The sequence below is a fragment of the Centruroides sculpturatus genome, unplaced genomic scaffold, assembly GCF_000671375.1.
Source record: "Centruroides sculpturatus isolate CEXI.00-Female unplaced genomic scaffold, Cexi_2.0 scaffold1724, whole genome shotgun sequence".
Taxonomy (NCBI): domain Eukaryota; kingdom Metazoa; phylum Arthropoda; class Arachnida; order Scorpiones; family Buthidae; genus Centruroides; species Centruroides sculpturatus.
Window position 1 is genome coordinate 80,616 of NW_019386173.1, and position 15,392 is coordinate 96,007.

A 15,392-nucleotide genomic window follows, 5' to 3' on the forward strand; every position below is an offset into this window, starting at 1 on the left:
TCTCTCTCTCTCTCTCTCTCTCTCTCTCTCTCTCTCTCCTCAACCAATCGTTGGTGCAAATATGGATGAGTGCAGTCTTATAGCTATGATGGAACATTGTTTTAATAATGTGAATCGAAAATGTAAATCACTTTCATTTAAGTATATTTATATATCAATTGCTTTACCTAGTTGAAATTTAACTTTTATATGAAGTAATGATTGCACTTTATCATATTCTTGTCAATTTTACAATTTTTTTAAATATATTATATGCTTTTCATATATCTAACAAGCGAATAGTGATATCAGGAATTATCTTCTAACATTGAAAACATGCTTCGTAGTTACGTAAGTTTATAATTTTATAGTTTCTGGTGTCTTGTTAGACATTAACTCAAGATTTTGGTTTGTTTTCTTACCGTTAGATCGGATCCTACTGTTTATAAAACTATAACTCCTGCACATTTGATGCGTCAAGCCACTTCATGCACGTATCCCGTTGCGTCACACAGCACAATTCATTTACGTAATAATCGTTAGTTAATAATCAGATATTCTATTATTATAAGCAGAATATATCAGAAAAAAACTAAACATGTTGCAAACACTTTTTCACCTTTATAAATTTAATCGATTTTCTGTAAAATACTATCACATATGCAGTTTTAAAAACGAAATTTAAAGAAAATGCTTAATGCTAAGCTCCTATAGCAGAAGCTATAGAAGCTTACATTTTATTATTGTTTTCTCTACTTCGTCATTTATAGAAATTCCTTGTAATTTATATCTGAGTACTTCAGCTATGCCCGTTTATATATGATGTTTCAAAATTTTTCTTTTATTAAAATGAAACTGGTGTTTATCTTGCATATTAATTTCTAGTATTTCTATTTTTATTTTCTATAACAGTATCATAAATATTTATATTTTAATGTGTTTTTATAAATTTTTTTACTTTCTTTATTCCACATTTCTTATATTTTATTATTGATTTTATAATTACAGCTTTTATAATACATATGTCATGGTTTATTATATGTTTTCTAATATGTTAAGATAATTGAAGTGCTTCTAGATTAATATTTTCATTTGAACATTTTTGAATATACTACATGTTGGTGTTCAATCTATGCAACTTTTTCTCTATGGTTACTTCCAATCTAGACACGTTATTCTTAATAACTCGAAATACGACATATTATACTTCTAGCTCTCTTTTCTTACAATTTACTAATTTAATTAAAAAATAAATAAATATGCGTAACATCCGATTAATACACCAAATACTAATCAATTATACAATTTTATCGTTTTTATTTTTCATTGTAGTGTTATATATTATTACGCTAATAATATATGACACTACAATGAAATTTTTTGACGATGAATATGTAAACAGAAAACATCGACCCATTAATTAGGTTAACAACATTTATAATCAATAGGCAATAGTTAATATTATCATCAAATATTAGAAGTGTTATTTTTAAGGATACGTTTCACATATTTCATTTCAAGACAATAAAATATTAATTGTTCGTTTATAAATAGATAATCGGAAATTACTTATAAATATTTTTATTCTTGTAGTACTCCATTTACATATTAAATGTAGTTCCTTTATTTATAGACAAATAAAAACAAAAAGATAATACAACACTCCATATAATAATAAGTGATAAATAATAAACATAAACAGGAAATGAAGACTAAATAACGTGCTATATCAATTATTATATACTGTAAGGAACCTTTGTGAAGTTAATATCATGGACAATGAATGTGTCAAATGCATCTTTGATAAAACATCTATGTAAATTAAAGTCCCTATTAAAGTATAAGTGAATAAATAAAATATTGTTGTAAAACTACGTATAAGTAAAATTTTATTGAATAATAAATATGCATGTATAATGTATGCAGTAAATTATTGACAGAATATTAGTAAATTGAATGTCAGTTTTAATATAAAAAACAAATAGCACTGATTATATAAGATGCGAATCAGGATATGTAGAAAAATTTTATGAAGTTTAATAATACTGTATGAAATCATAACAATGATTTTGTATTTTAGCCAATAGAAGAGGGAAGGAAACTTAAAACGCGTATTAGCAAACGAATGTATAAAGAATACGGTACTTAGTAAAGTGGATGTTTCAATAATTTGAAGTCATTTTTGTCTACATCGTGAAGTAAAACAGACGTAAAAATTATGCAGCAATGAGTTGCTTAACTTTCTCGGCAATATTTAAAACTGAATGTGGCGCCATGTGTGGCTGTTAAAATGTTTTTATACTAACCTATATATATATATAAAACGGACGTGTGTGTCTCTATATTTCACTTTTCAGCGAAAACTACACATCGCACATGGATGGTGTTTGTATGTGGTAGTAGCCCCAAATCTCCATTTGTGCACTATGGTGGTTGCATTTCGATAGCTATAAGGGTGCGGGAGATATGAGGACTCAAAGTGGTTGACTTCGAAGATTTTCTATTTCGATTTTAAAAATGTTCGAACCGTTTTAAATTCGAATTTGTATTCGAATTCGAATTTAAATTCGAATTGGTTCGATTACAGAACGAATTTTCACTATCGTTACTTTTTGCCCAGCGAAGCCGGTCCTTGCAGCTAGTATATTATAATATTTTTAACTTTTATAAAATAAAAAAGCTTAATTTTCGGGGTTTTATAAAAAATTGCCCATGCTTTCGAAATGAACAGTGATAGTTTAGTATATACAAAGGAATAAAGTCAGCCATTGCTTTAAACCTTCGTATCTCAGTAAACTTTCACCTTAATTAAACATGCATTTATTAAAATTTACTAGAATATTTTAAAAAATTGCGCTGCAATTTAAGATTATAATGTTGGTTGCAAGGAAAAATTCCTAAATGTGTAAGCGTGATGAAGCCTACAGACTGTGGCCAAAATGTCGCTTGCCAAATGGGGTAATCAGTGTCATTATTTCACATGCAATAATGACAGGAAATAATCATGCTGACCCCAAACAACGAGTGAAGCTTGTTATCCAGGTTAATAAATGTATTCTTAAATTCCGCTAGGAAATTGCTAACAGCTTCATTTAATTTTCCGTGAAGTCTAACTGGAGATGTTAGAATTACTTCCTTCCTGATTACACCCCCAACAAAACAAACTCCACTCGTTATGCAGGAATCAACTTGAATACTTTTAGTCATTATTGCATCTAAAACAATAAGTACAGTGATTAGCGAATTTTTAGTCACATTGTATTTTACTCGGTTACATACAAACTTGCACTAAATTATATCAGACAATTTCGATATTGTATCACGATTGGATTTTTATGAATAAGTATTATTGCAAGTTAAAATTTCATCATGATTTCTGCTTTGATAAGAAACATCTCTCAGTTTTAACAAACTTGAAAAAACTGAGTGCAAGGATTTTGCCAGCTGAAAAAATTGGGTAAATTATTATTAGGGTTTGTTATTATTTCATTTTTATAAAGTTATTCTTCAAATATTTGAAAACTATACCTTCAGGGGAAAGTTCTTAGTGATATTGAAACAACCTCCTATTGATATAGCCAATGAGCACTTTCCAAAACGTTTCATGAAATCCAGGACCTATATATTTCAAGAAATACATTTTAAGAATGAGATAAAATTTAATATAAATTATAATGATTTGTGAATGATTTCACTAGTAATAATGCAACTTACTTTTAACTGAAATTGTACAGAAAGCTTGCTCGCTGCAACCCCACGAATATCTTGAAAGGTATTCTGTATCTAAAAAGCAACAATAATATTATTTTTTTTAAAAATAGCAATAATTACAATAAACTATTGTTTTCATTGAACATACCGAAAAAGCGGCATAACAGAGAAGAAATCCGTAAATGATACAAACAAAAGTTGATATAATAACTAAGCCAAACATTATGTATTTGACAGATTTATCCATATCTATATACAGATACATGTAATAGCTGAAACTGGTTCCGAATGTGACACTGGTATGAATTATAACTAATACATAATTGAATTTATTGTTCATTTGTGATACGTTACGCCATAAATCGTCTTGACGGGCTATGGTTTCTTCTAATAGAACTTGAAGGTTATTCTGGTTTCTTCTTAACAATGCGAGTTCTGAGGACAGCTGTTGAAATTCCTTTATGATTACAAATCCAATTATTCCTGCTAGTATTAAAAAAATAGCAATTCCACCGATAAGGTAACTGACCCATATTCCAAATTCTATGCAACAAATGAAAGCTTCACTTGCAAATGTTGCTCCCATACGCCAAGCAGGATACAAGATAAACGAATTTACTATTGCCATCGAAGAGATCAAGAAAATTACTATTACAGATATCAATAATGATAAATTATTAATTGTGTAGAATGCCTTTTCATTCTGAAAAATCGGATGCCTCAATTTTACATCTACATTAGTCTTGTTATGTTTAAAAAACGTGAGTATCGTTGAGCTAACGAATGATAAAATTAAGCCTCCAATTTTAAATTCTGTTGCTCCAATACTGATTACAGAAAATACAGATTCACAGGGGCATTTAAAAATATGAGTTGGTATAAGCTCCAATATCGCCAACACAAAATGTTCCCATGAAAGTATTTCAATTGTTTTAATGTAGTATTTCTTTATAACTTTATGAAAGTACGTCGAAGGTTGTCTCACTTGACAGTTACAAGGAATCAGTGGTTCTATACCAAAAATTATTGCAAAATTTAAGCAAGGTTGTAAAAGACAGTTGAAGCAAACCTCTTTTCTCTCTGTTGAATACATGTTTAGTACTAAAACACAATAATGAATTATCGATTTATTTATTAATTAAAATGACTTACCAACATATTTATTATGCAATTACCTTCTTTGTCCTTCAGTCATAAATTTTCAAACAAATTTGCATCGTAGAGTAAATTCCTGTTATGAGAAGGAATGAATATAATGCTATAATAAATGATAAATAAGATTTTAAACGAATTATGACAATAAATAAAGAATTAATGATATATGAACTAAAACACTTAAGATAATGGCCTATATAAAAAAGTAAATTATTAGTATATTTTAATCGGCTATCTGAACGTGCTTGCAGGTAAATTTCGACTAAATTGCTATTCTATTCAAGGTTCTTTTATGGTAGGAAAGTACTTAATTTAATAATATTTATTCTTGATTTTATGGTATTTTCATATGGTTTATTTCTTAAGAGTAGCTTTCTACTTTCTAAAGAGAAAATTTCAAACATAAAGTTTTAATCAATTTTTCTTTTAACATTCCAGTGCATAACACTGCTTTTAACATTCCAGTCCGTAACATCTCAATTACACATACCTTTTAAATGTAAATTTTATGTCTCTTAATGCTTTACTACCATAAAATTAAATGAACGTGATGTAAAATATGGAAAAAATTTCAACCTTATGAACAATTTTCTCAATTTTTAATTGCTATAACGTTAAATCTATAATGTTTAATAATTTTTAAATGGATTTTTATCATTTATTTCTGTTCTTTGACAATTAACAAACAACGTTGCTACTAGCACTATACGAAATTAACCATATTTTAATGGAAAAATGATATTGAGAAGAGATAATATAAAATATCAAAAGTATTCTAATTTAAAACAATATTTCTTAAATTAAAATTATTATCATTACTTCGTTTGTGAGTTCTGAAATGATTATTTTCCAATTGAGTTCAATAGGAAAATTATCAGGAACCCTGTCTATTTGAATAAACATGTTTGTCACCGTGATTTTATGAATATTTATAGGGCAATTATTTTCAACTGGGATGCCGCGACACACTATATTGCTGCGTAACATAGTTATGAGCACCATAACATTTTACATATGTGTTGACGGTATTTTCAGAGTCGATTTTTACACTGAAAAGCAACAAGTTTTATTTCAGCAAATAGAGCACTATACTTCGTTCAGTAAAAGACACAGCCTGAGTTGGAAGGTTATTGTTTTACTTTTTAAACAACTTTTATTACTGTGATTTATCCCTTTCATCTGACATAGATCCTTTCAACTCAAGCTAAGTCTGCTCCAACTCCTGTCTATGGTGTGTAATTTGAATATACTTGGCATAGTTTATTAAACAGTCGTAATGTTTGTATTAAATTTAGTGTATATTTACCAATTAGAACCTGATCAATTGTATTAAACAAGGAATTATATTTATATGTAATGTTCGAGATAGTGTTTCAGTATAATGTTAAATTCCACTATAAAAACGGTATGTATTTGAGTAGATTTAATGAACGTGTGGCAATCATACATGTATACGTAGGTTGTTTTTTTCAAGCTCCGATGGTCCATAAAAAGAGACAAAATGAATGGTGATATAAGGCACATTTTGGGATATTATCAGATTTGAATAAAGATCAGTTGTAAGTTTATATTAATACTAATATATTGATCATTTTGTTTTATAGCCTGAAGGGGTGAAAATATTTGTACAAAAATCATCCTATATGCATTGCTTAATTTAGAAAAGTAAATGATTGTTTTTCTCTCTGAGTATCCTTGGTGTTAATTTTTTATCTCTGATAAAAGGCGAATAAAGATTACAAACAAAATCAACATTTTTGTTTCGGAAAACCTCTCACCATTGATTATACACATAATCAATGGTGAGAGGTTTTCCGAAAGTACGCAATTGTTCACAACTTGCAGGGAGGGATCAAAAAATGGCTCCAAAATTGTACACGTATTTCATGGACAATCCTTATTCACATTCTAATATATTCAACATTTGAAATTAATTAAGATTATATTATATTGTTACTGTATGCAATCTATATTACTTTCCGCTTAGAAATATTTGGCATTTTCTGCTACATTGAGTAAATAAATATTAGAGAGTCTTCAATGACATTCAAATATATTTTCCAGCATTGTCTAATGTTATTTATTAAACTAAAGTAAACATACAAGACTTAGGACAATATCCAAAGACAGAAGTCGATAGAATATAATATGAAATTTAGGAATTTTTCAAAAACTTATTTATGAGACATGGTATTAAATTCTTAGGTTTGTGGTTTATTTAGTTATGGCAACGTGACACTGACGAGAGGTACTTTTATGGAAAACTGAACATATGTAGATATTACATACAGTCGATCCCCCTATAACACGGTAGATACGTTTCGTTCTTTATGAATCAATTTTGTACGAGTCCTTGCCAATCACAGCCCGACACGTGTGAAGTTTACGGACTACGGCTGTTTGAAAGGTTTTCTTCCATAAAATTAATCGATTCTACACTAATTCGACTCAACATTTCCAAAATATGTATAATTTTTTTGGGAATAATCCGTATAAACTATGCTATAAACAACAAATTGTAGGATTACTTACCGAGTGTGCACCGTTCGACGTTGCCATTGCTCAAGCTTGTTTTCGTCGCGGAGCAGGCACCAAACGGCGGGAGATTTCTGATAAGTTATTTTTCTGCGAAAACTTCGTTGAACTTTGGAAACAATCATTAATATAAATAATTTTTATGGCCGTTCAATAAGAAATGTTTCTTTCACAAGAAATATATAAAATTACAGTACTGTATCAGACTTACGGTACCTAATTTACATACTGTACAGACGATAGTAAACTCAATTTACCCGCCTAAATTTTCCGTAGCGTGGCGCTGGACGGCGGAAAGTAGTTCGGCTGCCCGATGACGTTTTACCGAATTATAAGAGTTTTTTTACCAGGTTTGTACGGATACCGTCGCAATTTTTTCGCCGTCTTATAGGAATCGTAATTATAGGAACCCGTGTTATAGGGGGTCTACTGTACATAAAGGAAACCCGGAATACACCACGTGCCGGCGCATTGGCGAAGCTCCAACTCACGACCAGCTAGTTACCAGTATTTTTATCTACTCATCACTGATTGGCTTTTAAATTCTTAGACAGAAACTATTAAATTGTTTATTTGTATAATAACAATAAATGTACAAATAGAGAAAAAGTTACTCGTCGTAGACTCGGCCAGATCCACATTGTCCCTGACAGATGATAAGATACGAGGCCCAACATATCTGGACGAAAAATTTGTGAAATTTTTTTTGACTGGGCCGGATTCTAACACATTTTGTCAGGCCCTCTATAGAATTCGACATAAAAACTTGTCTTTGTAATTGTATTTTCAAGGTAAACATTTCACACGTGTAAATTTTAATAAAGTAATGTATTATGACGTAAAAATTGTCGAAATTATTTTAGATAAGAGCATTAAATTTTTAAATAGACTTTCGGTTAAAGTATTAGTAAAAAGATTTGACTAATTTAGGGAATAAAGGTTATATATATATTTTTTTTTTTCATTTTTAAATAAATAATTATAAAAATTAATAAAATAATAAAATAGATGTTTAGTGAAAATGTTTTTATTGCTATAAAAATTTAATTAGAGGCAGTCTGACAAGTTTTCTACTTGTCTATAGGAAAATAACTTATGAATATGGATTATAATTTGACTTTTCTTAAGCTTTAGTTAATGAGGTTTGGCATAATTATTATTCTATTCGTATAAGGGTAAAATATTATCAAATCTTTAAACGTAATTTATTCAAAATAATAATAATAATAAATGGTTTTCCTGGTATATTTAATTGCTTTCATCTCAGAAAATGCGCACTTTATATGTACAAATATTCATTTACAGGATGGTGAGTAATAATGATGTATATACAGTCGACCACCTATAACACGGGTTCCTATAGTTCGGATTCCTATATGACGGCGAAAAAATTGCGACGGTATCCGTACAAACATGGTAAAAAAACTCCTATTGTTCGGTAAAACGTCATCGGGCAGCCGAACTACTTTCCGCTGTCCAGCGCCACGCTACAAAGAGTTTAGGCGAGTAAGTTAAGTTTACTATCGTCTGTACAGTATGTAAATTAGGTACCATAAGTCTAATACAGCACTAATTTTATACATTTCTTGTAAAAGAAACATTTTTTATTCAACGGCCATAAAAATTATTTATATTAATGATGTCTCCAAAGTTCAACGAAGTTCTCGCAGAAAAATAACTTATCAGAAATCGCCCGCCGTTTGGTGCGCTGCTCCATGACGAAAACGAGCTTGAGCAATGGCGACGTCGAACGGTGCACACTCGGTAAGTAATCCTACAATTTTTTGTTTATAGCATAGTTTATACGGATTATTCCCAAAAAAATATACGTGTTTTGGAAATGTTGAGTCGAATTAGTCTAGAATCGATTAATTTTATGGAAGAAAACCTTTCAAACAGCCATAGTCCCTAAACTTCACGCGTGTCGGGCTGTGATTGGCAAGGACTCGTACAAAATTGATTCATAAAGAACGGAACGTATCTACCGTCTTATAGGGGATTCGACTGTATTAATATTCTTTTTTCTAAAGCTATTCTGTTCTAATTGAAATTCGAAGTTTATCAAGTTTTGGCATATAATCCATGTAAAACTAATTTGTTTGTAAATATTTCACTGAAAAAATTCACAAATTATTCTATATTTTATTTATTAATAAAGCTTCATTGGAATGGACGGGAACTACATGAGAAATGTATCAGTTTTTTATCTTCTTTGTTAACTTGATCCCATAATGTAACGGTGCAATACTTCACAAACTGGAAATTGTTTATAAATATTGTTATTTATTAATGTTTATCTTTAAAATAAAATAAAAACATACGTGAAACTTACGCTTCCATCCTTGAAATCGCAATCGTTAGCATCTTCAAAGGTTGTTTCACTCTTCTTGCAGTCAGTTTCACGTAGAGTAATCTTAGCTTCATATTTAAAGCCAGCGACTACCTATAAAATGAATAATATATAATTTAAAATAGTATTTCAATACATGAATATTTATGGACGTTACTGGTAATAGCATATACAGAACATAATCTATAATAGTTCCTATCTCCAATAGATAAAATATTCAGATAGGCACATGAGAACATACATGAAAGATAATTTCTAGGGAAGGCAGTTTAGTATAATACAACTGGAAGAGCACTTTAACCCAGAACGTACACATTTGCTTAATTTATAAAACAGTAAAAACTATCAACAAAACAATTAGATATAATTAGATATTCTATTAATGTTTTAATAACCTATTCAGATGTAAAATGTTGGCTCTTACCTGTTTTCTCACCCGAACAATCTCGACTAATTTATGATGATTGCGAGATTTAAACTGCCTGTTAACTGTTATAGCAGCTATTTTTGCAAGATCTTGAGCTTCTTCATCATTAACATCAAGATCTTCCCACTGACCAACAGCTGCAGCGTAGCAGACAAGGAGAGCAAATACGAACCAAGCCTTCATGTTGAGCCTTAGAGATGTACAAGAAGAGTGGAGTAAGTTTCAAAAAATGTAATTTATATATAAGAAATGTATAAAGTTATCGGAATTGATTACAAAATCTGATAAAAATATGTTGGCTCCCACCACGTAATGCCATTTACGTAACAGTTTATCAGCTGGAACGGAATTATTTCATGGTTTTTAATGATGGAAGAGTGACAGCTGTTATTTTACTTCAAACAGTATCAACTGATATCTATACATTTATCAAAAGATATTGACAGACGGATATACTTTATCGTTGATATGAAAATCCACCTAATTTTAATTAAACCTTTTAATTAATTAATAATTTATTATTTATTTAATCGTACAGATAATTTGTTACTTCAAGTAATTAGTTTTAAAATAATTGAGAATATTCTACTTATGACAGTGGTATTACATTGATAACTCCGGTTTACAACGACTTTCAAGCAACAAATTAAACGGATCTCACTAAAATACTAATTATTTACTCAAAAATAAATATTATAACAGGAACCATTCGGGATATTAATCAATATGCATGAAAATATTGAAATTTTTTATGTACAGGATCTCTTCTTTATAGAGCAGTCTATAGACAATAAGAGGATTGATATCTGAAATTTTATGCACGAAATTATGCAAAAGATGCGAAAAAGGATTTTTTCAAAACAAAATTTAATTCAAAAACTTCTAAAGGTTTTTTACAGGAAAATACAGTCAACAAAACAACAAAAACGCATTTATTCGTTCCTCAAGAATCATGCCTTCTGAAGATACTATTTACTGATATAAGGAATGTTGCTCAATGTGTGACCCATTGTTTAGGAATAAAACTTAAAGGCAATGAACGGTGTGATTGAAGACGGTAAACACCGAGAAACAGCACATTTTATTCGTTATGTAAAATAACAGATTGAAACGTCACCTGTGTTTATTTCTCGTACTTTCCTGTAAAGTGTCCTCTAGCGGAAGTTTTCAAACTATCTTTCTGCAAAATCCCTTTTTCCATCCTATACACGGATCGTGTACAAATTTTGGTGTCAGTCCGTTTATTAGTTACACATACAGACTGATCTGAATAAGGAAACTTTAATTATAGCCACCCTGAATATGAATAAAATTCGTGTGCAATTGATTTCGTGGAGAATTACATAAAACTGTGGCTTCTAGATTTAGCTATGATTGGGTTTGAGGGTCATAAATACTGTATTTATATATACATTGTAAATACAGTACAGTGGAACCTCGGTATACGACCTTAATCCGTTACTGGAGTTTGGACTTATACCGAATAGGACGTATACCAAACCAACCTTTCCCATAAAAAGTAATGTAAAAATGATTAATCCGTTCTCATGTAAAAAAATGGCTGGCTTTAAACACCTCGCTTTCCTGACTAGTTTCTGCTTGATTTTTCATGAGAGCAGCATGTATTCTTTTAACTTTCTCGCAAATAATTTCTTCCGATACGCTGTCGCCGGCACACTGTTTTTCAGTTATCTAAAGCGAAAGCAATTTCTGGACATGATCTAATGTCTTCGATCTCTGTTTAGAAATTGATTTAACCTCTTTCGCAACGTTAGCAAATTTAATAATGTCTTTATTTTTCACGATTGTCGATATCGTCGTTCTCGGAATACGGAATGCAACAGTTAAATCTCGTTAAATCTCGAACACGCGTGCCACCTTCATATTTCTCAACAATCTCTTTTTTCAGTTCCGTTGTGATTCTAGTCATTTTTTTATTTTTCTGTTGCCCTTTTGCAATTCATGATTAATAAAAATAATAAAATGTTACTTACAAATTAAAATCAGAAGAAATTTAACAAAGTTATAAACCTTAGCACCGCGAACGTCTAGTCTAGTGTAGTACACCGATAATGCTAATTGTTCATAGATGGCAAGTATAATTGAATTAAGTCGTATACCGAATAAAAGTCGTATACCGAGCAAAATTTGTTTCGTCCGAACAGGACGTATTCCGAATTGGACGTATTCTAAAGCAGACGTATACAGAGGTTCCACTGTATTTATGATACAATATTGAAAAATGTAAGATAAATTGTCAGTACCAAAATTTTCGATAATTTTATTCGACCAAATCATCCAGGTAGAAAAATTACTAACATTTCTGTACTTTATTACTAGGTATATCACGCGACTTTGTCATACAGGGGTACAATTGAAAAGGCGTGTTGCATTTTTGTAATTAAAAGAATTTCAGTTAGTATTTTAGTACATATGAATTAGAGTTCCTTCTCTAACCCGAGCGCCGGTGTTTGGATGTATGTAAATGTGTGTCTGTGTGCGTGTGCGTGTATGTGATCAGAAAAAAACGGTTTCTGGCCACACCAGAATGCAATCTTTATGCTTGCCAACTGTCATGAAGCGATCCTCACACTTGCAAGAGTCGTTCTTTGCACCTGTTGGAACTGGAAATTCTGTTGTGTTTTGTGCCAATTTTCTGTTAGGTACACGCAATGATTTTCTTTCTTTTTCTTTGCTAACTTTCGTAAGGAAGGGCTCCTTATCATGTCAGTGTGCATGGGCATTGTCATTTAGCTCGAAAACGATGTCAGGCTTTCCCCTTTTTTTTTTAGTTTACCTTCTTCGGCTCTGTATTCCCCGACTTATTCGGGTTTCTTATTCATAACAGTGGGAAAGCGTGGCGATCGGTTGAAAAATTAACCCCCCCCCACATTTTTACATATTTTGACTTATAGGCCATTTAAACGTCAAGAAGTGCGAAAAACAAAATCCGGGTTTTTCTTTTTTAAATGTGGATGTTAGTGTGTGGAGATACGATCTTGTTTACCCTATTTGAAACTTAATAACTCCTGTGCTTTTTGTCGAAAATTTCTCAAATTTTTCCTGAAGTTTTTGTATTGGGGATTGATGCTAATAAATCTTTGTGGTTAAGGTCGATGGAAAGAGAAGAGAGATAAAAAGGATCTTGTATCATATCTCCAGTTGGGTCGGACTTATTTACGATTTTACTCGTTATTAGCATTTACAATATTCTTTTTAAAATCCATTCAAAGGCTAGGGTTATGTCTTCTCTCCTTTGAAAGAATGCCCTCAAAATTAAGGTTTTGCCATTTTATAATACTGTAATTAAAAATATAAACATTTTTAATAATAAAATATTATAACAGATGGCGCCCCAAATGCAGTTTTAATTGTTACTGGGAAAGTTAAGCAACTTGTTGATGAGCTTTTTTCAATCAGCTTTTTTACATTTATTCTAATTAAAGTATATTCATTTGATTTCTTTAAATATCGTTATCCGACATCTAAAATATTGGCACCCATAAACATCTTTGAAGCTATGTTTGCATACTATATGGCACGAGCACTCGAAAAGGACAGGGATTGACAAAAGGGATTGCAAAAAGGTTCGCAATCCCTGTCCTATTATTCTTACTAATCTAACCGCGCCTAACTGCGCGAGAGTTCACATCTTTGCCGAGGATTGATAATTACCTCGTCAATAAAAGTCCCTGAAAGCTTGAATTCTGGGTAGACAGGTCCCGTTTACCTTGTTTTTTCCTCTAAAGTTAACGAACTTCCGAATTTTTCTCGTGTTGAACTTTGGCGGGAGAAGGTGACTGGACGACTCGGGAGGCAATCACTAGAACCGAAACTAAGCTGGGCCTGGCAATCTTTTTTCCCTTTCTATAAGATTCGTTTTCTCCTCCGAGACAGGATATTTCCAAAAAAGGCAAAATCGGATGGTCTGTGGGCATGATCCAATCCGTGATTTCTCTTTCTCTAGTACTTCCCTCGATGAGTTGTCCTCTCAGGAAGAGGTGTCACCTGGAAAGGAAGTGTTATCACTGACAGAATCTTGTTAATTTCCTTTTCATTTTTTCAAAACTTTATTTAACGAATTATTTACTTTAAATTATTAATTTTTAAAAACTGTGGCCCGGGATATCACATTAACATGTAATTATATGGTAATTCGGTCATTACAGACAGACACTAGGGTGCGCGGCATCAGCATATCTGTAGAGATCAAATTGAGTACTAAATTGCTATTTCTCAGATATTTTGAGCTTAAATAGAGACTCGAATACAAGAATTTGAGATAGAACGTTTCCCCAGTTCTGTCGAGAAAACATTCCTTAGTATGTAAACTTCTTAAAATGCACGTATCTCTCGATACAACGTTTTTTCGGATGATATTTATATGAAAAATTTCATATTTAAATCTTTAAAACTCAATATAGCGTTTATTAATTAATTAACAAAATGTACGAGGACGTCTAAAGATGCATTTCAAATACAACTGATAGAGCATCTGAATGAGATGCAGACCTTTTGCGAAGAGGATGTTAACAAAAGTGTTGGCTCTGAATGAGGCATCGTATAACAAAAGCTAAACACCTTTTCATGACATTACTAACAGTATTGACATCTCTGTTTCTTGTAAATTTTGTCTGCAGTTTTCTAATAATGCTTTTATTGCTGTATTGTTGAGCAGTATCGTAAAGTTAATGTTTAAGGTACAGTATGCAGGCTGTATGTGATATTGCATACAAATGCGAGTGTATATTTACAACTGCATTAACTTGTCCACCAGTAGTCGAGTGGGTAAAACCATCAAACACTGCTCTCGGGTTCACACCTCGCCAACGGGCTGGCCACAAGGAGTTTTCCAAGTTTTCTTTACGTTTGTAATTTCTAATATGAGCAGTTTCCCATAAAAAATGTCCTCTGGACAGTGTTGCCGCAATAAAATTTCAAAACGTACTGAAGCGCCTTCAAAAAATGTACTATTTTCCTTCAAAATGTACTAGTTCTATGAATACTTTGTTTACGTGCCTATATATATAGGCACGTAATTTATATATATATAGTTTATTGTCAAATAATTAATTTTAAATCTTATTTTTGGAATTTTTTGAAAGCTATTTAAAATTAAAAATATATCTACACATTTATTACTTATTATAAAATGAGCATTACATTGACAACATTTATTAATAATACTATTGAATTTCATCTTAATTTTATAACCAATCGTGCTTTAAAAAAATA

The 15,392-nt window shown here is 31.0% G+C and overlaps 2 protein-coding genes across 2 annotated transcripts; both read right to left on the reverse strand.

Annotated features, from left to right (window-relative positions):
• Positions 1-2,672: 2,672 nt before the first annotated feature.
• On the reverse strand, positions 2,673-4,897 carry LOC111613921. The gene is made up of 4 exons (XM_023355269.1): positions 3,839-4,897; positions 3,694-3,762; positions 3,508-3,597; positions 2,673-3,423 (listed from the first exon to the last, which is right to left on the reverse strand). Exons 1-4 carry the CDS (start codon positions 4,781-4,783, stop codon positions 3,313-3,315), a joined length of 1,215 nt encoding a protein of 404 aa, XP_023211037.1. The 5' UTR covers positions 4,784-4,897; the 3' UTR covers positions 2,673-3,312.
• Positions 4,898-9,502: 4,605 nt separating this feature from the next.
• LOC111613918 (cystatin-1-like) lies at positions 9,503-10,382 on the reverse strand. Its single transcript, XM_023355266.1, has 3 exons — positions 10,155-10,382; positions 9,713-9,823; positions 9,503-9,636 (listed from the first exon to the last, which is right to left on the reverse strand). Exons 1-3 carry the CDS (start codon positions 10,338-10,340, stop codon positions 9,541-9,543), a joined length of 393 nt encoding a protein of 130 aa, XP_023211034.1. The 5' UTR covers positions 10,341-10,382; the 3' UTR covers positions 9,503-9,540.
• Positions 10,383-15,392: the final 5,010 nt, after the last annotated feature.

Coding starts and splice junctions, on each gene's coding strand:
- LOC111613921 (XM_023355269.1), bottom strand. CDS start 4,783: ATGTATTCAACAGAGAGAAAAGAGGTTTGCTTCAACTGTCTTTTACAA. Junction 3,598..3,693: donor CTGTACAATTTCAGTTAAAA/GTAAGTTGCATT, acceptor TGAAATATATAG/GTCCTGGATTTCATGAAACG. Junction 3,424..3,507: donor CTAAGAACTTTCCCCTGAAG/GTATAGTTTTCA, acceptor CAATTTTTTCAG/CTGGCAAAATCCTTGCACTC.
- LOC111613918 (XM_023355266.1), bottom strand. CDS start 10,340: ATGAAGGCTTGGTTCGTATTTGCTCTCCTTGTCTGCTACGCTGCAGCT. Junction 9,824..10,154: donor TTGTTCGGGTGAGAAAACAG/GTAAGAGCCAAC, acceptor TTCATTTTATAG/GTAGTCGCTGGCTTTAAATA. Junction 9,637..9,712: donor GCGATTTCAAGGATGGAAGC/GTAAGTTTCACG, acceptor AACAATTTCCAG/TTTGTGAAGTATTGCACCGT.